General features: G+C 33.0%; 1 protein-coding gene across 1 annotated transcript; it reads left to right on the plus strand.

Moving 5' to 3' along the window:
* The first annotated feature begins 460 nt into the window (after positions 1-460).
* LOC113520819 (mutS protein homolog 4-like) lies at positions 461-24,675 on the plus strand. The gene is made up of 19 exons (XM_052897434.1): positions 461-727; positions 1,108-1,273; positions 1,574-1,677; positions 2,218-2,286; positions 3,544-3,692; positions 4,339-4,529; positions 7,773-7,894; positions 8,174-8,400; positions 8,982-9,176; positions 10,382-10,711; positions 12,885-12,988; positions 13,565-13,667; positions 14,786-14,902; positions 16,204-16,305; positions 17,415-17,528; positions 20,114-20,184; positions 21,703-21,840; positions 23,003-23,201; positions 23,762-24,675. The coding sequence occupies exons 2-19, from the start codon at positions 1,233-1,235 to the stop codon at positions 24,638-24,640; spliced, it is 3,255 nt and encodes a 1,084-aa protein (XP_052753394.1). The 5' UTR covers positions 461-727; positions 1,108-1,232; the 3' UTR covers positions 24,641-24,675.
* The last annotated feature ends 284 nt before the right edge of the window (positions 24,676-24,959 follow it).

Raw genomic sequence — 24,959 nt, forward strand, 5'->3', positions numbered from 1 at the left:
TATATATAATTATAAAGCTATTTCGATGGTAATACTTAGCGCCAAACTTAAAAAAAAAACTTAAACAGAAAATTGGCGCGTAATTAAAATTATTACATTAGTTAATAGTGAAAAAAAAATTCTGCTGAGTCTTTAATTTTTTTATCTTAATATATCATTATTTATTTATTTTTTAACAATGAATGTAGTACACAGAGATAAAATAATAAACGTTAAGGAGAAGTCCAAGAAGGAGTTAGTTAAAAGAGATTTATCACTGGGTATGCATCTTTAATTTAAAATAATAACAATTAAATTATCTATCTAAGTCTACTTAATATTTTATATGCTACAACAACATCAAATACATTGAGTAATAGTGAATACTCACTATTACGTTTATAAACAACGACAGTGACATCTGCAACATCAGGTCATCACGTGCACGTAGACGCCTTTATCAAAACCTTAGTAGGAAAAACTATTCGATAATTTCTGTTCAATTTCACCATAGTACAACTCACCACACACTAAAATTCCACCCCGAATATCTTCATGAGTTTTACCGTGTGTTTGTAGACTCTCTTCCATGCACAACTACGCTTTCACCATACAAATCCACTACCAGCAACAGTATTTCCAAATCGATAACCGCAATTTAAAAAAAAAACATTTCTTTTTAAAAGAGCAACAGCACAATTGCAATTCTTTCCTTCAAACTGATGTTGGGGAGAATCATAAGCGTCTGGTGAGCTACTCGCTTATTCCTTTTTTTTTTAAACATACTTTTGTTCCGTTTACTTACTAAAAACTGAGTGTGCACGAGAAGACATTCTTCACTGTAAATGGTCATTTAACTTTTAATACATAAAGATATATTTTCTTTCTCTCATTGGTATATATAACAGATACGCATTAGGGTACAGTCTGTTTCACAAACTGTGAAACATAAAGAAAGAGGAAAAATTTACCCAAACTTGAAAGCTTGAAAAACCGCAATGTTTTCGAACTAATTTAAATTCGATGCTCCCACCCATGATGTTGAAGGCTTATAGCTAAAAACTATTCTGTAATATTTTTAAATAAATTGGAATGATAAATGTTTATCTAAATTAAAATACATGACAGGTATAAGAGGTCCCACATCATTGCTACGAACAGTGTCATATAATGTTTCAAATGCTAGTCGGGTTCCTAATAAAGCGCCTCGATATAACTTCTCCAATGACCGAACAGCGAGTAACGTGACTTCTATGGGTCCTCCAAGTTTCCCTCCATGGAATTCAAACCGCAAGTAAGTAAGAAAATAAGATTCCAGAATCGAATTTTAATTGTAAAATTTTAAAATCGTAGCTACACTAATATCATTGTGTCTGCTTAGACAATTTTGTGAGTGCAGTACTCGTATTTTCTATTATATATGTAATATTAATTTTATTCAATTAGATTATGGTTATATACTCTATTTAATTACAAATCTATATATATATATATATATATATATATATATATATATATATATATATATATATAGATTATCCCATTCAAGAATAATAAATTCGAGTTCAACTAAATTGGAATCCTCTTCAAGCAGTAGACCCAGGGTTAGGGTACTTGCGAGCGAATCCGCAGATGAAGACCTATGCACACCGGGAAATAGACCTACTGCACTCAGATACATCAGCAGTAGCAGTAGAGGTAAGCTACCTTATTACTTATTTAAAATTATCTAACCGATATTTTCCAATTCTATTTTTTTTTTATATCAAGCACCTGTGGATAGGAAATGTAAGTAAAATAAAATAGGATAAAAATAGAATGCCAGTAAAATAAAAAAGTACAGAACAATAATACTTTTCCTTTAGAAGAAATACATGAAAAGACCCCGTATGCAAAATAACATGTGCAGGCTACAGTTGAGTTGTTCCAAATTTCCGGAGAAACCTACTTCTAATTTTGCATTAAAGATCAAGACATAGATAGATACATATAAACACCCGAAAAATGTTACCATACTTTCATACAAAGTACATTAAGCCAACTTGTTATGAAGTTGCCAGAATGAGAAGAGTTTTAAGCTGCGATTTAAAATGAAAATTATCCTAAGAATATTGTCTACCCATGTACCGATATTTCTTCCATATTTGTCCAACTATTTCAGTAATAAACATGCAAACATCTTTATGAACTTTCAGACGATATAGATAGGATTACAAAATGTTGTATCGATATTTTCAGGTGGGCACAGTGGTACTAGGTCTGCCCGATCTACAAGTGCCTCCGTGGTCGAAGCTAGTGTTATACTAGGTAGGTACTTAACTCCCAGTTTATTGACATGCACCAGCACTTTATTCTATCTATATCACTTCACTATATCGATTTATAACAATCAATAATGTAATACGCTCTATTCATATATACATAACTTTTTTACTCAATTTACACTGTCCTTTTACCTAAGGAAATTACATCAAAGATAGAATTAAATCTTACATATTTTCCAATTTTGTTTGGCAGGTTTCGTTTTGTTTTCCCTCCTTTTCATTAATATATGGTAGTTTGTCTCATTGGTCATCTTTTAGGACATTCTAGGGATGTAAAGGAATTATAATACATTATATTCTAATCCGTTATCATAAGGAGGAAAACAGATTAACAAAATACTTATAATCTATTAGCTATTTCCAACGGCATTTCCCGTGTGAACCACTAATAAAGTATTCTATGTTTTAAGTTAGGATATAACCTATTCGTATATGAAATTCAAATATGTTCATATCTGTCGTTTAACCATTATTAAGTAACAGTCATCTAAACCATTTTTACAAACTTTCACATTTATAATGTTAGTACGATAAAGGGGAATTCCTACTACCGTCTGGTATTTGTGTACCTATTTCAGATGATACATTTTTAATTATTTTTAATTAGTAACATTTAGTAAATAGAATGGTAATTGGAGTAGTAACAACTATATGGGAAACCCCTACAGCGGAATACTGGGTTTTACAACTGCACTGCTTATCTATAACTTAATTAATCCATACCTACCATGTTGTTGATTTTTTTATTTGAATGACTTGACAACTAACACAAAACAACTGCGGAAGAATACAATGGGGTATTGGACAAATATTTTAAATACATAAATATGTCGAAAGATCAAAATTATACATATATTAAAGAATCAACTTCTTTTTAATAATTTTAAGTGAAAGATTTGTTAATTTGTTTGTTTGATTTGTTGAAATCGTTCTTCAACTTTAATAAAAATTTTGCTATGGTAAATTTTAGAGATACTTTGATCTAATTGAACCGATAAGATGTCAAGATGTATGAAACAAACTCACTTTCTCTTCAATCAATTCAGAATAGCTGCATTTATTATGCTAATTATTTTTTGATGTCTTTAATTTTCAGAACAAAGTTTGTATAAATGAAAATATTTAAAAAATCGTACAAAACAGTGAAAAATTACACCCGTGCAATTTTGGGTCGAGCGGCTAGTTTTTATAATATTAGCAAAGATATACAAATAATTTCATTAATTATGAATATTTTTAGCTATATCAGAAGGTAGAGGCATGGCTCGTGGAGAAATTGGAATGGCTGCTGTTGATTTGAAACACCCACATTTGGTACTGTGCCAGTTTAGCGACACGCTCCTATATACCCACACGTTGACTAAAATAAACTATTTTAATCCTATTGAGGTATCTACTATTTATTTATATAATTGGCACACATGATATTTTTTTATATTATATATGTATTTGGAATACCTAATAAGCTTAGGGACAGGGGGGAATGGATTGTTAGTAATGCAAACTACCAGTTCCATTGCTAGCAATATAACTTAGATCGACCTCCACGTGATTCCCCCTGGAAACCATCATGCTGAATTTCAGGTGTATTTATCACGATGGGCTAACTGACCTACTCTTTCATTTTCACTTATCATCCCTCACTGGTGTCCCGCCGGTGTATACCGATAGCTAAATTCCAGGTGTATTCATCGCGATTGGATAACTGGCCTGTCTTTTTATTCTCACCTCATCCCTTTGGAAACCATCATGGTTAATCCTTGTCGAATTTGTCATGTTTTTTTAATGGAGGATAATGAAACGGTAATCCCAACGGTACGCTGGCGGAGTACCAGTGAAGGGTGATAGATGAGAATGAAAACAGACCAGTTAGCCCATCATGATGAATTCATCAAAAATTAACCATGATAGTTTCCAGGGAAACCGTGAGGAGGTCGACCTGGTTGGGTATATTGCTAGCAATGGGATTCTCAGTCTCCATTACTAACAATCCCTTCCCCCCCCCCCCCCCCCCACCCCGATACTCTGTATTCAGATTATCGTGCCGCACACATTCTGTGAAGGAGTGCAGCCCAATCAATTATACCAATTGATAAAGGAACACTATCCCCTGGTCAACCTGACAACTGTTCAGAGAAGGCATTTCAACGATGCAGCCGGCAGGCAACATATTCAGACTTTATGTGCCCCTGAATACAGCGCCGTGTATCTACAAGTGTTGCACAAGTATGTACATATTTTATTGTATTTCCTTTATACTGATACTGCTGCTGGAATATGATGAAAATGCCTTTGAGAACTTTAAATAGTTTTAAGTCGATGGAGTCATGTAAAAAGAGTTTCCAATTAATTATGTAAGTTAAAAATATCTCTTACGGTTGTCGGTACTTCGATAGTAAAAAAAAGTTTAGAAAATTTATATAGTTTTTGTAGGTTTGAAGAAAATATCTGCCTAAATTATTTTTGGTCTTAGTGCTATCTCTGATCTGGACACAGACACAACAGTTCACAATATTGGCAAGGTCTTAAAATAAGATATAAGTATGTAGGTACCTAAAATTGTTAATAAGTAAAAACTAATTTAATCTGTGATACAAGCTTTTTTTGGATAAAAATAGAACAATGCATAAAACCATTGTTAACGCCATACAATAGCAGAGTACCAGAAGATGGAAACAATGACAATCCACTAGAAATTTATCACGATGATTTCTAGGGGAAAAGACGTGGAGGTCGACTTGAATGAATATATTGCTAGCAATGTGGACTAACAACTCCATTACTAAGAATCCTCCCCCCAGTTGTACAAGTGTATACTTGACCTAGAACTAGTATGTATATACTAGTTCTTCATTTATGATAATGGAATGGTAACCCCGCTTGCGCCATCGGTATACGCCGCCCCCCGTCAATGAGAAATGATAGGTGAGGATAAAAGCAAGTCACTTAACCAATTGTTTTGAAGGGAAACCGCGTGGAGATACTATAGATATTCAATCGTCAAAAACAGCTTAACGTATATCTTCTTACTTACAGAGCGTATTCTTATTTTGAATTGGTTTGTTTTTAAATTGATGGATTTGTGTTTGTTGTATTTACATTATTTTTACCGGTACTTTCCTGCACTGGATTACCCAAATTAAATTATTTTCTCTCTAACTACACTGGGTTGGCTGGAAGAGATCTCTTTCAGAGATAAGCCCTCTCTTGCTAACAAGTCGTTAAACTAATCGTCGCATGTATTGTTTAAGTGCAATAAAGAATATATATATATATATATATATATATATATATATATATATATATATATATATATATATATATATATATATATATATATATATATATATATATGTGTGTGTGTGTGTGTATGTGTGTGTGTGTGTGTGTGTGTGTGTGTGTGTGTGTGTGTGTGAATGTATATGTATGTGTGTGTGTATATATATATATATATGTATTTTTCTTTTTAATAATACAGATCATAAGGCCACAATTATTATTTGAATACAGTTTTAAACCGTAAAGCGTTGTCTAGTTATTAATAATCGCAGTTCGTAAACATTATTCATATCTCATAAACAAAGTACTTGAGCGTAACCTGAAGCAATTTTATGCAAAAGTTCATCATCTTCAATTTAGTACCAGACGAAAGCAGTTCAGGGTTATCAATATGAGGTTTATGTATGTTTTTATCGCGTATAGAACCAATGTTACTTACCTACTTGTGAGCTATTTAATATTGACGCAATATTATTGTAATTTAATTTAAATGCAAAAAAAGGATGGAATTTATTTTGTACAAGGTTTTGTCCGTGACTTTGTACGTGTGATATTTGGAAGTAGGAAAAGCAACTTAATAGATCTCTTGTCTATCAAGTCTATCGAGATAAAATATAGAACGCCAGATTTTCATTTTGAATTTCAACAATATTTTGGATTCGGGTGGAGTGGGGAAGGAATTGTTAGTAAAACAGTCTAAAAAGTGGGGAAAAGCGGCAGATATTAAGAATATATTCATATTACAAAAACGTGCCGTTCGAGCGATCTACTGTATGAAGAGTCGTGACTCATTAAGAGAGAAATATTCTCACCGTTGCTTCTCAATTTATATATTCAAATATCCTATATGTTCATAAAAATCTTGACTTATTTCCAAAAAACAGCAATATTCATAATATTAATACTAGATTTAAAGACAAACTTGCTGTCCCCAAGTATCGTTTAGAAAAAGTTAATAGGTCTTTTATGGGAATAGGTATAAAAATTTACAATAAGATACCAAAGGATATGTTGTAATTACCCTTAAATAAATTCAAAACATCTGTTAAATCATATTTACTGAGCAAAGCCTATTACTCACTAAACGATAACTTGAATGACGAGTGTGCATGGCAATAGTTGTTCATGCACTGAATTTTCATTTAATGTTAGACATAGACACCTATATAAATATACATTGTAAATAAACTGGCTTTTAAAAAAAAATAATTCAATTGAGTTTCTTGCCAGTTCTTCTCAGTTGGATCTATATACCGAACTGGACGGTAGGGAAAAAAATAAAATTATAATGTAAAAATTTGACGTTCATAAGCGGCTAAAATGTCCTACATGAATAAATGATTTTTGAATTTGAATTTGAATTTGAACAGCCCCATTACTAGCATATTGCTACAAATTGGGCTGTTAGACTCTATCAGATCGACTTCCACGCGGTTCTCTCTAGAAACCAACGTGGTTAATACTTGTGAAACTCGTCACGATGGGCTAATTGACCTTCTTTCATCTTCATCTGTCATCTCGAACTGATGTAGGTATACTGATTGCGCAGGCGGAGTTACCATTCCATTTTTATCCATTAAAAAAAATTACATTGTATTCTCAAATACAAATAAGTAAGCAAACATAATTATCTATGCTTCCAATATTCTGCCTGTATGTACAATCGAAGTTATTCCGTCTCTTGACAACATGTATGTATATGTAGGCAACATATTTTGCAAATAGCTTACAAGACCAAAAATTACTTGATTATTGTTAATTTATTTTTGAGATGTTTTACATACATAATTACTTAGGGAGAGAAAGATAGGTGCTACCTTTTAGCTTAAAGCGATTTAAGAACTACTAATTTGTATACTTATTTATACAAAAACAAAACCAACTTCAATTATTAACAAACCAATTATTTTGATTAAAAACTAAACTACTGAACCGATTTTGGAAAAAAATTCTATGCGAACAATAAAAAAATAATTTTCCAAATCAGTTTATAACTCACAGAGTTAACAAACATAAAAAAATATGTACAATCGAATTGGAAACCTCCTTGTTTTTGAAGTCAATTGAAAGTAAGTACTGCTATGAATTAAGTAATTCTATCTTGGGCCATTTGAGTGCAGCTGTTTGTCAGAGAAAAGTGTAGCGGATCACCACCACTTGCCATTATAAATTGCATAATAAATATTTCAGGTTCTATGCACTGACAGCGGCGGCAGCGGTTCTAAAATACGTAGAATATATCCAATGCCTAGTTTTTGCCAGAGAATCGCTTAAAATCGAATACCATTCTTCTGAAAACACAATGGTAATCGGTAAGTATATTGATATAACGCAGTGTAGGACGACGTAGGAGGATTTATTTGATAAAAATCACTAGAATCAACTCTAAAATTACACTTTATTTATAAAAAAATTGTGGATTGTTTTTATAGAATTTATACAAGCAATTATATATAGGGAGACTATTGTGTATTCCGATATATCTAAAATCAATTTATATATTTATATAACACTAATCTATGGTAATTGTCAATATATAAAAAAAGATTTAATTGTTGAATATATTATCTAATAAAAATCCTTTCTCTCAGATGTCGGCACAGCTACTCAGCTGGAACTAGTCCAGCCTTTAGTTCCATCAGCCGGGCCCACATGCTGCCTGCTAGGGGTCTTAGGACCCACTTACACTGTCGGCGGCATCAGAGCCCTTAGAGCATGCATTTTGCAACCATCCTGCAATAAAGAGTTCATTGAAAATAGATTAGACGCGGTACAAGATCTAATTGAAAATCCAAACGGTTTAATGTCAGATTTACAGGTAGAAAATTCTGATAACGTTTACTTAGTACTCGTAACTCAATCATGTTTAAATTACTGTAAATACTATTGATAAATTAATTAATATCTCTGTAAATTATTGATACCCATTAATTCCTTTTTCCGTAACTAGAGAAAGTAGATAAATCTTTATTTGAGAAATCAGTTTAGGGTACGATAAGATACGATAAGGCTGATACCTGAAGAAGGTAAACGCCCTTAAAATAAAAAAAATACCCACGACACATTATAAGTAAATTATAATAGTTTAAAAGAATTATTACTTGTTGTATCCCGTGGCAAGGAGTGGCTTATACTATACTACAGTACTATTACTGCTAATAATCAACATAGGAATTAATTAAAATATTTTGGTAGAGGTATTCTTCTGCAGAAACCTGCAGAATCTTCTGCCTTTGTAGTAGTAATTCCTCCAATATCAACCACATTAATGCAACATCCAACACTCTTTATATATTATTACAGACGTCCCATAGATTACGGTAACCGTTTTTCATCGAGCGGTATATATTTTTATTTATTACTTCAACAATATAAAAGTATATTTTATTCTTAATCTAGGATGTAATAAAGAAGTTATCAGAAATTGACAAGATTCTGTTCCTATGTGTGGAAACTCCAAATCCAAACATGGAGAAATACGGAGAAGCCCAGTTGAATCAAACTCTGCTGCTAAAAACTACAATGGGCATGGTTCCAAGTCTTGTCGAAGCACTGAACACAGCACACAGTGGAAGACTCAGAAAAATTAAAATGGTAAGGGACCAATATTTTAAATTAATTGGGTAACATTAATTAATTGGTAATATTGAATCATATTTCAAGACAAACAAAGTGCAAAGTTCGGTGTAATGAAATCAGATGTTTTTCCAGTCCTATAAATGTCTATTGTTTGATAACATATGAGACTGTAATGCCTACAATGATTAGACACTTTAACAATGCCATTGTTTTTTTATGATTCTATTTTGTTTTAATCATTGTTTATAATACACATGATGTATTTGCAGAAATCACATATTGATGTATTTTTTATTTAAATGATAAACAAGATGAGTGCTCATCTGCTGGAAAGTGGTAACCATCGCCTATAGATGTAAACAGTACCATATAAACCCACTAGAACATAGTTATACAAGCATAATTTGTTTGCAACATAAACACGAGTAGAAAAGGTGCCCAAACATGACTTTTTTACAAGGACATAATCTTATTCTGTTAATCATTTATATTATAAAATTTTAAGAAATCCGGGTTTAGATAATAGTTCAATCAAATTCCAATATACGATTGTCAATAAAATTAATAATCGATTCGAGATGGTATTTTAATGGTTAATAAAATGTAGTCATAAGCTTTGGTGCTGACCCTTTCCCTGATTTTAATTAGGTTTGGTTGTAGAGTATTTTTTTTATATTTATGTAGGTATGTATAATATCATCACGAGTACTTTATGAGATAAACATAATTCACCTTATAGTGTTTATAAACTGAATTATATAAAAAAGTATTTAAACTCCATACCAAAAACTTAAGCCAAAATTGGTCCAAACCGAAAATCAACCTCAAAACTTACTCTACGAGTATGTTGCTCTACCTTTGGAGGATTCGAAGATGCTCATAGTCTCAAATTCGTATCAGGTTATTTAACGCTTGGATCAGATCAGTGTGTACGCTGCTTGGTCGATCTAACGTCGTCTCGTTTGTCGTCTTCATTCTATGCACTACATGAACTAGCATTTACCATACATTCTATCAATAAAGTAAGATCTAGCAAGAATATGTAGTATAGGTGATTATAAAAAAAACATTCTTATGATCATACATAGTACAGAAATCGTCAAAGAATAATCAAAAGCTACTTGACCAGCATTGTAATATTAGGCAATTAAAGGGAGAATCCAATATCCAGTAGGAACCTTAATAGATAGTTAAAACTAGTTAGATTGTTTATTAATTAGGACTTCGAAAATCCAAACTACAACGAGATCGCATCCCGTATAAAAAACGTTCTCCAAGAAGACGCACATCTAGAAAAGGGGTCTGTGGGCAGCCTACAGAGATGCTTTGCGGTTAAACCGGAAATAAACGGCCTCTTAGATGTAGCTAGAAGGATGTATTCAGAACTAATAGAGGATATGCAGAAGATGGTGGAACACTTAGGCGAGATGTATGACTTGCCGTTGAGGGTGAATCAGAATATGCTAAAAGGGTTTCACATTGTGATGCCAATTGCTCCGAAGAACAGAAGAAATTTTAATGTTGAAGATTTGCCGCCTATATTCATCCAGGTGAGAGATCAATTTACTCAACTTTATTCTTTTTAAAGCGCTCCAAAAGGAATGAGGTTTTTAATTTATCCGGTTTATTTGTAGCTGTTAGGTAATTACACCATCAAGTCTGAATCGATTTTCTTAATTATTTTTGCAATCTGAATTTACTAACTTACTGGTCCTATTGAGACATGTACATATAAGAGGCATAGGTAAAATATTATAATATATTTGAATCCTATACTAAATCATAGAATAAAGAAGTGGAATAAAAAAATTTTTATTTCTAGATCCCATTAATGATGGATTCAAGAGGAAGAAAAATTATCCCTGGATCCACATGTAGACCTAGACTGTGGTTTCTAGTGAACTGAGGCATTATAATTTTGTATATTTTTTTTTACAGAGCAAAGAATTGTTAGTTGTTAAATTAGTCTATATGTAAACACGCTATATTTTCTATGTAGTTTATCTATGAAATATTTCTTCGTTTATCGGTTAATTCACGAATAATATCGAGTTTTTTTGTGCTTAAATACATACTTGTATATACATAATATTCTGTGTTGTTGTTCCAATGATTTGTCTGTCAAGAATCTCCAACTTCATAACCAAATAAGACAAATTTAAAACTCGTATTAAAGTAACGCTGGCCATAACTGCATTTTAGAAACAAAAATGAAAACTCGTGACTCTTTTAGGTGAAGTCACTTACCGTATTATTGCATTAAGTAGAAAACTGCTGACTAAATGATCTAGGCCTAGGTCAATGAATGATGTAATACTATCACGTGCTCATCACGCTGCGCCCGATAACGTTGCGATAATGTGGTATGACCACACCCCTATCTATCATACTATTTATTATATTTACTACTACAAAATATAATAGGTATAATTTTATTTTGTTAGCAAAAATAAATACTGAACTAAAAATTGCTCAAAAATATTGTTATTAATAGGTTTATCTATAACAAATTGCACATTAACCTGCCACTAAAAATTTTGTTCTTATTTCTTATTTAGGTACTATCTGAAGTTTTTAAAAAAATGTTTGACTTTAAAATCTAAATATTACATTAATTAATGAATTAATAAATTAAAATTCTTTTTTATTTCACTCAAAGAAACCAAAAAAAAAAAAGAAAAAAGATGTATAATCTACATAAAAACAATATATTACATACAAAATTACAAGAAGCGTTATTAATATTCGGTATCAGAGCACTTTTTAAATAATGAAACAAAAATATATAAAATTAATTGTTATTGAAAATTCTCATAATTCCTCACGCTTCATTATGGAAACTCTACAATTTCTTGAAATAAATATTATTCCAGTCATATGTATATAGTCATATAGTAAATAAAATTTGCGGGGTATCCAATTAAATTAATGAACAGATTATATATAGATATAAATATTCCATGAGATATAATTATCACTTTAATTTAATTAGTCATTAATTATCACTACAATTAATCCAAGTACGTTAGGTTCATATTATAAAATGTTTTTTAATTAAGATTCAAGATTTTTCTTTTTAACTTCAATCCTCAAAATTTATATACATATATAATTATCATATAAAAATTTATATATTTAAAATTATCATAAGAAAAGTGGAAATAAACTATCGATTTCAAAAAGGTCAATCAATATTGGTTTATTTTCATTATTTGGCAAAGGTGTAATGTCACGTAACACATCCGAAAAATTACAGTTAAATTGATGCCGTTCGTCTTTTGAAAGTTACTTAAATATATGTAAAAAGAATGTCATTAAAACCAATAAAATACTTTAAACGGATAGAGTACTAATGATAATTAACTCTATGTTCAGATAGGTCATATACTTTGTTGCCATGTTATTATACTTAGTTATATAAAAAACTCTGATCGATTCAACACATAATCTTTACTAATATTATAAGTTTATTAGTTTGTTACTCCTTTGGCGCCTTAGCAATTTAACCATTAATTGTAAAATTTGGTCAGATATGACTGTATATGTTTGGTATAAAATGGAGACTAATATAGGTTATTTTATATTTATGTCATTCAGAAAGAATATCCATATATAACAGATCACACAGGTGAAGTCCCAAGTAAAAGCTAGTATTTTTAGGCTTTTTAGTGTTTTTTAAGTTCCAAATAATTATATGTAAATCAACACCTAAATTAATTCAAGGTGCATAATAATGGTGCGAGCGTGTCTATGACCACCGAGGAATTGGTCGTGATGGACCGCCAAGCGAAACAATCGTTGAATGAAATACAGAGGATAAGTAATATGTATGTAAATATCATAATTATCATCCTTTATAATCGTATTTTTGATGTATTTAAATGTAGTTTCCAACTAAAAAAACATTCCATACGAATGTTCAGCCCATAGTCTTTTTCACGGTTTAATAATAGCTGAATTTATTTATTTATTATTTATTTGAATCTTATAAGTATAAAATGTAATTATATGTATGTATTTATGTGTTACTATATTTATGTATTATAATATATTTATTTATATAATTAAATAAACATAGTTGAATATCTTATTAAACTTTCACATTTTATAATATTAATCGGATTAAATTTTTTTAATAGATGATAATGGAATAGTAATCAATAGTATCCGGGGTGCCAGTAAGGTATGATAAGTGATGATGAAAACAGGTCAGTTAATACTCGTGATAAATATACCTGGAATTCAGCACCACGGTTTTCAGGGGGAACCGCGTGATCAACATAACAGAGTATATTGCTAGCAATGAGACCGGTAATCCACATTACTAACAAGCTCTTCCCCCCAAAAGGATTATATAATTAATTAATAGTAGCATGATAAAAATAACTATATACATATTTCAGCGTTATATCTAGCTTGTTGAAAGAATTACGACCGTTCATGTCGAGTCTCTATAAACTGTGCGAGAATGTAGCAGAATTGGATATACTACTAGCGATGGCACAAGTAAGTAAGTTTTTAATGTTTCATTAATCTTTTAAGTTTTTTTTTTCAATTTATATTACATATATGTCAATATCATCTAAATAGCATAGGACAAAAGTTTCCAAAGTTAAAAGATCAAAATTAGGGAAATGTCTAGTGAAGTCCATATAAAAGAAAAATATACAAATAAATGAAAAATCAAATATAATTGTAATATTAATATTATAAATATGAAAATGAGTTTGTTTGTTATATTTTGATACTTTAACTTTTTAAAATTTGGTATGTATATACTATTTAGACTGAAGAAGGACATAGACTACTCTGATCAATGAATTTTACCTACCAATAAATTATTCGTCAGGTTTACGGTAAAATTAAGCAATAGCAGTTTATGTTATATTTGTGGTATACATAAGCATGTTATAACTATGTAATAAATGAATAAATAATTAATCCAAATCACGCAAAGAAAGTTGAGGGTAAAAGATTATAGAAATATTTTTTTTATTGTACACTACCTTTTATATATAATTGATAAACCGGAATAAATAATGAGCTATGTATTTTTCCACTCTAAAAAGTACATGTTATGAGACTACAGCATAGAGTTCATCAAAAAAGGCTATTGCAGGCGTTCTTAGCTTACGGTAAAAGTTTACCATCAGGTTGGCCGCATGCTTTTTTGCCACCTCAATGGTATAAAAAAAGTCGACCATGACGCAGATTCCCATACATCGCCAGTAAGCAACAAACAAACTAATTTTCACATTTATAATACATATTAGTTGGCGAAATCAATAATGACTGACGATGAAGAATACATAATAATTTTACCAGAGGGAGACTGTACAAAAGTCATTTGCTTGGATATCTTTGTCCCATTCGTGTTTCTACTGTAAAGCAATTGTGTTTGCATAGTAGTGTTTTTGTTTGAAGGATGGGATATAGCAGTGTATTTACAGGGTACAAAGGAAGAACAGTTAAATCCTCAGGAATGGCAACGCATTGGTGAAACAGTATACTCTGTGTCCCTGCTCATGTCTATAGGCGACAGGTACCAGTTTCCATCAAGTGGGCCGTCAGCTTCTTCGCCATTCTAAGTTGCATTAAAAAAACATAAACAATTAATATTTCAGGCAAGCATAGTGGGATCGTACATTAGGCCGGAGTTTAACAACTACACCGACATACGGAACAGTGTACATCCTCTCCTGGATTACAACAGTCAAGTAACGCCGGTGCCTAATGATATTGTATGACTTTTGATTCATCAATATATATAATAAAATCCTAACTGGTCGCTGGTACATGGAAGATATATAAGAAAAACTATTATATGAACGCAAAAGAACCCAAAACGATGATTTTTAGAATTTTTATCTGTTTGTCTGTACGTTTGTGCACGTTAATCCTAGAAACGGCTTAACCGATTTCAATGCGGTTTTCAATAATGTATTTTGGTTTGCACTACTTAATATTTAGTGTTTGTTTTATTTCAATCGGTTCATAAATAAAAAAGTTATACCAATCTAAAGAATCACATATAAAATGCAATATATAGAGATTCTCGCGAGTTAAACCGAGGGATACTGCTAGTTTAGTATAAAATTAGAGTTATTGTTGGTAATTCTAACATTTTATTAAAAAAAAAAACATTTTTTATCATATATTTTTCTTCTATGTGTGGCAACACTATCACAACCGTTTTTACCCTTTTGGAATATGCTGTTAGCAAAGAATGTACTATCTTTGCCATTATTTAATATTAAATATTGTACAGCGCCAAGTATACAGTCCACTATGCAACCTTTTCTACAGATATCTTTTTTTTCGAACTACTCTATGCTGTTGGCCACAGATAGCCTTACAGCTTCACTGGATGAAAAACGGGGCGAATGCAGACGGCACTTTACACCCACTGAAGGACGTACGGAGCCTTTCGCCGTCTCCTGCTCAATGCCGCCCTACCTACAAATATCAGGGGCATTTTTTTTAATGGGTGAAAATGACATGGTAACTGCTTGCACTATCGGTATACACTAGCGGGATACCAGTGAGAGGTAACAGGTGAGGATGAAAAGGCAGGTTAGTTAGCTCATCGTGACGAATTCAGCGTTAGTCACGATAGTTTCCAGGGGGAACCGCGTGGAGATCGATCTGATAGAGTTTACTGACAGCAATGGGGACCAACCTCCCCATTACTAACTACTCCTTCCCCCCATATCGGAAGCATTAGCGTAAATAAGGTCATTTTTCAAAGGTGGGGAGTAGTGGAGGGACAGGTTTGGACTCTTATAGAAGGCGCATACGTACTCTCAATCCTTGCCTTTTTGCCATTGCTTAAATAAAATACTATTATAGTATTTATCTATGCTAAGTGTTAATACGGCCAATAAAAAAACAAATCATTTCAGCCGTTCTCAAGTGATAACCGACAAACGTTGTCCTGTTCAAATTTTAAAATATCCAGAAAACGTAATCTTTCTTCCTTTGACAGCTAGGTAATAAAAATAATACCCATAAATGTATTATTAAACGGTTTTTTTTTTTATAGTATGCGAGTCCAGAGAAAAATTTTACGATAATCACTGGACCGAATATGGGAGGCAAAAGTATTTATATCAAACAAATTGCCATCATGCAAGTAATGGCGCAGGTTAGGCATCTTTATTTCTTATAATTATTTATAAAATCGTTGCGTTAGATAGAGAGAGAACTAACATTGATTAATCTCAGTTTTTTTCTATTTTAAATTTTGGTTTTTAATAATAATTCCAACAGGTATCTATGAAGTATATTCAGAACCTAATAAAGGATGAAAATTCTTTAACTACCTCAAACTGTATGTATTCTGTTTTATGAGATACCTGGTAATCAACATCTCGAAGCACAAGTCAGAACATCCAGAATGCGAGCCAATTCACAATAGTTAATTTTCTAAATTGGTCCGACCGAAAATCGAACGCGAGATCTCAATCACACTAAAAGCGACTACGCCACTAAGGCTGTCAAAATGTATATAACTATTTAACATATACGCTACAAATATAATTTGACACATATCTTTATATATATATAAAATATTGTAGTCTCTAAAAACACTACTACATAACATTTCTAAATTTATATGAAGATTTGATAAAGACAGAGTTATATTAGAGTTTATAAAGAGAAAGAAGGAGAGATAGAGAGAAACAGAGAGAGACTAGGTACCCAAACAAGAACAGTGAGTTGAATACTCGTCTTTATAAAATCGAAAGAAAGGATATATTTTATTTTAGGCCTAGTTATTGTACAGTATCTTAAAATATTGAATTTTATCAAAAAATTGAAAAATATCAACTCCTCATTTAGTCTATTTATTGACACAAAAATATTATATATATTTTTTATGATTACTTTACATTACGTGCCATATAAAATGTAAAATAAATATGTATATTCACACCATCATAAAGAAGATATAAATACTTGTTTTTTTTTATGGATGAAAATGGAATGGTAACCCCGCCCGCGCTAACGGGATACGCTGGCGGAGCACCAGTGAATAGTGATAGATGAGAATGAAACAGGCCAGTTAGCCCATCATGATGAATTAAAGGAATTAACCATGATAGTTTCCAGGGAGAATCGCGAAGAGGCCGACCTGGTTGGGTATATTGCTAGCAATGGGATTCTCAGTCTCCATTACTAATAATCCCTTTCCCCCTAAATACTTGTGTTTCACTTCAATGATAACCAGTAAAAAGCTTAATATATTTACAGTTGGGCTGTTTCTTGCCGGCCACAAATGCTGTGTTGAGGTTAAGCGATCGACTTTTCTCTAGAATTGGTTTCAATGATAGCGTCGAATTAAATGCATCCACGTATGTCCTCGAGGTAATGAAATATTTTTTGTTATAATTTATTTGCTAAATTTTCATAAAATTTTAAAATTCTGCTCTTGCATAAGATTAGTACTTTTTTTTGTCATAATCGTATTAAAATTTATAATGTGTATTTTTGATAACGTAAATAGATACCTAACAATCCTACAAATAAATGTGAAAGTTTGTTTATATGTTTGTTACTCAATCACCCTTAGATGTCTGAATGAGTTTGAATGAAATTTGGTATACGGGTAGGTTATATCCCAACATAACATAAACGAGACTTTATATATTGATTCACGCAGGAAAAGCTGCGGGAAATAGTAATAAATAAATATTCATCTCAAACAATTTATTTATTATTTTATTATGTATAGTAAGTTTCTATGTCAATCTATAATAATGCATTTGGGTCGCCAGTTTTCTCAAGGAACGTAGCATTAAGGTCGTAGTCGACGGAGCATGCTCTGATTTAAAACCTTTGAATGCTGGTGTCCCGCAAGGCTGTGTACTATCTCCGACTCTGTTTCTTCTGCATATCAATGATATGTTACAGATAAGTAATATTCATTGCTATGCAGACGACAGTACAGGAGATACATTATATACCGGTCATGCAAAGATCTCGCGGGCACATACCGATGAGTGCCGGAATAGACTTGTGTCTGAAATCGAAACTTCACTCCATCAAGTTTCGATCTGGGGTGAACAAAATCTTGTCCAATTTAACCCCAAAAAGACACAAGTCTGCGCGTTTACCGCAAAAAAGACGCCGTTTGTCGTATCTCCTCACTTTCAGGGCACTTCCCTTGATAAAAAGTCGAGTCTAGGAATTCTGGGCGTTGATATATCTTGCGACGTCCAGTTTTGCGGTCATCTGGAGGAGAAGGCTAAGATAGCTTCCAAAAAGTTAGGAGTGCTCAATAGAGTGAGACGATATTTCATGCCAGAACACCGCCTGAAATTATATAAAGCCCAAGTCAGGCCGCATATGGAATACTGTTCTCACCTGTGGGCAGGAGCGCCACAGTACCAACTCCTTCCGTTAGACCGCATTCAGAGTCGGGCAGCTCGAATTATCGATAGTCAACGCCTTACTGTCCCAGCTCTGTTTCAAATATAGACTAAAACGAGTACTATTGGAGAAACAAAATAAAGGAGAACATAACTATCGGTAGTATCTGATCCTCAATATGATATTTTACTTATGTGTGTATGTATATGTGTATGTATGTGTGTGTGTGTATGTATATGTGTATGTATGTATGTATATGTATATGTGTGTGTGTATGTATGTGTGTGTATATATATATTAGTATTTTTTTTTAACTAGTATCAAGAAATAATTCTTGTAAAAAGTAATGTACAGTGGTACCCTGCACTTTGGTTGTTTTATAAGAGAGGGACTGGCTGAAAACCAGCGCTGTGTAGCTGTTCACATTGCGCTGGGACACTCACAGCATCCGCTGAGCCGGTTCCTTTTGCCGGGTGTGGGACACTTTTTGTATATGTCATTTATATTTTATATTGTAAGTTTACTGGCAATAAATGTTTCTATTCTATTCTATTCTATTCTACTGTCCGGCTTGATCCACTGAAACTGCGCAGAGATGTTGCATCTCTGTGCATCTTCTACCGAATTTATCATGGGGAGTGTTCTGAGGAATTGTTCGGATTGATACCTGCTGCTGATTTTCACCACCGTACAACCCGCCACAAACTAAAGTTTCATCCCAATCATCTGGACGAGTGGCGGTCTTCCACCGTGCGTTTTTCAAGGCACTTTCTTCCACGCACAACCATTCTTTGGAATCAACTTCCAGCAGCAGTATTTCCGAACCGATACGACAACATAACCTTCAAGAAAAGAGTATATTCCTTTTTAAAAGGCCGGCAGCACACCTGCAATGCCGCTGGTGTTGTGGGTGATCATGGGCGGCGGTAGTCACTTACTATCAGGTGAGCCGCATGCTCGTTTGCCCCGTGTTGTAAAAAAAAAAAAATAAATAAATTGGGACGGCTGCTTGAACTGTTTTAGCAACGAATTATTTCAATTTTACAACTAAATTATATCGGGGGGAAGGGATTATTAGTAATGGGGAGGTTTGTCCCCATTGCTATCAATATACCCTTTCAGGTTGACTTCCACGTGATTCCCCTAGAAACTATCGTGACTAATTTATCGTTGAATACGTCACGATGGGCTAACTGACCTGCCTTTTCATCCTCACCTATCATCCCTCACTGGTGTTCGGTTCCAGTTTATACCGATAGCGCAGGCGGGATTACTATGCCATTTTCACTCATTAAAAAAAATTAATTATATCTGAAGGAGTCAGAAATTTTTAGAACTGGCGTATATGCAAAGGAACTTTTATGAGAATAAATGAAGTTGGCTTACCTACTTCATTTATTCTAAGAATACAGGTCTTTCGTAAGAAATAAGAATGTCTTTGCCTACCCTATAAGAGACTTAGCGTGAAGGTAATAATTCGTACCGGCAGCCCCATTTTACCGATTGCTGTAAGTACTATAACTGGTACTTATATTGAAATTATGAAATAAGTATTATAAGATTTTTTAATAAATCAACAGATGAAAGAAACTCAGCACATACTGAAAAGTCTCACCCCTTCTAGTTTAGTCATTATTGATGAACTATGCAGGTGAGTAAAAATATAACCAGTCACGTGAGTAACTACTAATTAGACATACATAATAAGGGTAGGTAATATATAGCAATATCTATATTTTTTTTATACAACTTAGAATGGCAAACAAGTTGACCGTCCACCTGATGAAAAGTGGTAACCTTCGCCTATAGACATGAGCAGTAGCATGGACATAACAGAGTATACTCTTTCGCCCATGATACCCCCCGTGCGTTACCATTCCTGAGAACTCAGGTGTTATTCCTCTGTACCCAGTAAATTCACGCAATAAGGGTGGGAACCCTTTAAACCGAAACACAGCCATGCAAACACAACTGCTTTACGGTAGAAATTGTACTTATTCTCTTTATACATATATTCGTCCAATAACAGATATATTAGATATCGATTATCCAATGTATAATACGAGAAGAAGAACCCACTCATAATGGATATAAATATCCTATTATTATAGCCAGAAGAACTCAATATATAGATATCGGATAATACCCGTCATCGATCCCCTTCCATATCTATATATTGGGTTCCTCTGGACAATGATGGCAAAATAGTTTACCCATTTCGATGTGGCCCATACCAGTGGGATAATAGGATTTTTGGAAATGTATATATACATATATATGGTATATACATTTCGAATGGGTTCTTCATTTTGATAATATATTGAATAGACGATATTTTATGTATTTATTATTGAGCCAATACATAGATATTGCAACGTAAATATATCGATAATGCTGTACATTATCCAACCTTAGCTGCTATGGTATTTAATGGATAAAATAATGTTCATGTTTATATGCAATTTATTATTTTCACAAGTTTGATTGTAACTTTAATAGTATATGAAAAAAACCATAAACTTTCCATCTTTTACTAATTATCACCATTGAGTTAATCAGAAATTCGACAAAAACATACCAGTAAAAAAGTTAAAAAATACCAGCCAACAAAGTCAACCGTAACAAGATGGAATCCTAGTATTTTTCCATTTGGGTTGAGATAATGAATGGTTAAATCATGATGTGAAAGGGACTCCATTTTCCGCACTTAGCCTCTCATATGATTAAATGATTATTTATCATCATCATATCAGTGGACAGATAACGTGTCCACTGTTAAACATAGGCCTCCTTCATAGACTGCCATAAGGAACGAGATCATTCCGTATGCCAGTTCACCATTGGGAGGATTTTATCAGTAGTTACCACACTTGGCAGGTGGATTGGCAACCGCAGTTTGGCTTTTGGTGATGTTTTAAGAGGGACGTCGCTGCACATCTCTCGTCCATTTAGTTCCTTTAGTCACCTCTTACGACACCCACGGGAAAGAAAGGGTTTTTTTAATGGGTGATAATGGGATGGTAACCCCACTCGCGCTAACGGTATACACCGACGGGGCACCAGTGACTGATGATAGGTAAGGATGAAGCAAGAAGGGGTGGCTCATTTTTTGCCGGGACCACACCGCAATAATGATTCTTTATAAAATTATGTAATTTGAATCTTCCAGAGGCACATGTGCTGAAGAAGGAACCAGTATAGCCTGGGCTATCTGTGAAGAATTACTCAAAAGTGATGCTTTCACTTTTTTCACCACACACTTTACATATTTGACGAGATTGCAAGATTTATACTTCAATGTGGTTAAGTAAGCATTTTAATCAAATTAATAATAGAACTTACTTTGATACATTATTATTATTATATCAGCTGTTAACTCTGAACTATCCACTACTGAACATAAGCCTTCCTCCATAAAAGTGGTTTTGCTAGTGAGTTACCACGCTTGGCAGGCGGTTTGGCAACCGCTAGACCCTAATAATGTTTTAAGAGGAACACTGCTGCCCATCCCTTAACCACCAAATTTCCTTAGTCGCCTCTTACGACACTCACGGGAAAGGAAAAGATTGTCTTTGGTTTTGTTAATTCTTGATACATGTTACCTATTTAATGCCAGTAATATCTGAATGCTAATTTTTTAAAGTGAAAACAATATAGTGACCCCGTCTTTGCGATTGATATCGTGTCGAATTCAACAATAATGAACCACGATGTTTTCCAGGGGAAACCGCGTGGAGATCAACCAGATAGTTTATTGCTAGCAATGAGGTAGTTGGACCCCATTAATAGCAATTCCTCTCCCCCCCCCCCCCCCTCCCCTGATATTTGAATGTTTACAATAAAGTTTCTGCAGAGGTATAAATCTAATAATAGGATCTCAGTATATTATCTCTATTATCAATTACAGACGATTTTTATCGAATACCTACCGACCTATCAATTTCGAGTTTTGTTTAATAACATTCGTTTCCATATATGAATAAATAATAGTACCTACGTATTTACTATCCAATCCATGTTTTGATACTAGATATAGTCGTCGTACTAAAATATGATAAATAGGTAACTTACCTATATTAGACCTAAGAACAAGGGAAAATCTTTGTCATAGACGAAGTATGACGTCTCTAACTCACGTATTGTCATGTAAAATTTTTAAGTCTATGGTTTATTCCAAAGGGCAAAAGGCTCAGCCCATACAGCTTACGTCTATTATATTTTTTTATACAACTTAAAATGGCAAACAAACTGATGGCCCACCTGATGGAAAGTGGTAACCGTCGCCTATAGACATGAGCAGTACCATGGACATAACAGAGTATACTGTTTCGCCCATGACACCCCCCATGCGTTGCCATTCCTGAGGACTCAGGTGTTATTCCTTCGTTTTGATGTATATGATTTTTTTATGCAAATTAGAATATCAAACAAAATAATGGTATCAATTACCCTATATATTCTACTTTTAGTCGCCATACCACAGTTAAGAAAGAAGTTATACCAAATGCAGAATCAATGCAGGAGAGGCTTATATACCAGCACAAAGTTGAATTGGGAACCACGGACATTGAGTATTATGGCCTAGCCTTAGCTGCTAAAACTAATTTACCTCCAGACACGGTCAAGTTAGCTGTAGAGTTGGCGGAACTTATCGCTGAAACTAGAAAAGTGCGTAGCTCTAAAATTATTACTATAAACTTTATATATTTCATAATTTCATTTAGTTATTTTTGTGGTGTTCAAGTGCTGAGCAAAAGCCTCCCTTGACTATTTCCACTTATAGTTTTGGCCAAGGTATACCAAATTTTGTGAAATTGATCAACTTCATTTCATAAACGGTCGGCCGCTAGATATTTTCTAATTCTTAAAAAACCAAATTATAGTAGTAAATATTTTACTTACTCTCGTCTTATACTACTCACCTTTGGCTTACCTTAAATTAAATCATCATCATCACTATATCAGACTTTAACTGTCCCCTGCTGAACATAAGCCTCCCCTTGGGGGGTTTTGCCAGTAGTTGCCACGCTTGGTAGGCATATTGGCAACCGCAGTTAAGCTTTTAGTGATGTTTTTAGAGGGACGCTGCTACCTATCCCTCTACCATTAAGTTCCCTTACTCGCCTCTTATGACGCCCACGGGAAAGGAAGGAATGGTCTTTATTATGCCAGTACTATACAGCGATAAGCTGATATATATATTAAAAGTTAATGTTTTTATGTTTTAGGTTCGAGAAATAACAACGCCACAAAGAAGCGACGAGCAGATTCTTTATAATTTAAATGCAGACTTAAGGTTGCAGTCGAGAAGAAATGAACATTCAGATGAACGCAATGCATTAATAATACGGAAATTTAAAGAAGATAATCCACAATTGATAGAAAGATTAAGGATTCAAAATAGCAAAGATAATATACGAACAGACAATACCACTCACAATTCGTCTATACCTAGTTGGACGTTATTAAGTCAACCTGCTTTCAATGCTGTTGCTATCAATACAATAAATAATAATGAACCAAATTTAATACAAAATAAAATGAGTGAAATAAAAAATGGTTTAGAAAACGAAACAACTACTAACTCGCCAAACGATATCCGAAACTTTACTTCAGTCAAATCTTCTAATGAACTACTCAACACTGTGATTACCAATGATGATAATTATTTAAAAAATCAACATTCTCAAAATAATTCTAAACGTTCAACACCAGTTGAAGATACTAAAACCTCAAGTATGGAACTAGATAAAGAACGAAGTGAAAACGAACAAGAAAACAACTCTATACATAAAATGAGTAATATTATAAATAACGACAACGTTAATGATGTAGCGATGAGTGAAAATTATGCAAATGAACTTAACAATACAGAAGATTCAATTCAAATTACAAACAGTGATGATTCAGATATAGCAGAAGCTCTCACACAGGTTCTAAAAGAAGATTCAGTTGAAATTACCTTTTCTAAAAGTGACAGCGATGGGATGTCAGTAGACGAGGAATTGCTAAGAGAAACAGTTGATGAAATTAACGAGGAATTTTTTAATAACATTAGCATTGACAATATTGTTCTTACGCCACCTAAAGAGTTTTGTGACTTGTAATTTTATGATAAAAATAAAATTTCTTATACATCGTGTTTTTTAACTTCCTGGAATATTAAGTATTTTTACCTTTTGATACACAATAAAATAAACACATGCTGAGTCGTATAAAAGTAATCAAATTGGAGATAATTATAGGACAAGACCTTTGGCACTCAGTCTCTCTGTTTACCTCGCAAATGACTGAGCTTTGTAAAAAAGAAATAGATCAAATATCTCCAAAAATTGTTATACGTAATAATTTGACGTTTTCTATTTATTAAGGGATCAGACTGATTTGCATACCAAAATAAAATAGCTACCGCTTCTATATTGTTTA

The sequence above is a fragment of the Galleria mellonella genome, unplaced genomic scaffold (genome assembly GCF_026898425.1).
Source record: "Galleria mellonella isolate WM207_F2 unplaced genomic scaffold, CSIRO_AGI_GalMel_v1 utg36, whole genome shotgun sequence".
Classification (NCBI taxonomy): domain Eukaryota; kingdom Metazoa; phylum Arthropoda; class Insecta; order Lepidoptera; family Pyralidae; genus Galleria; species Galleria mellonella.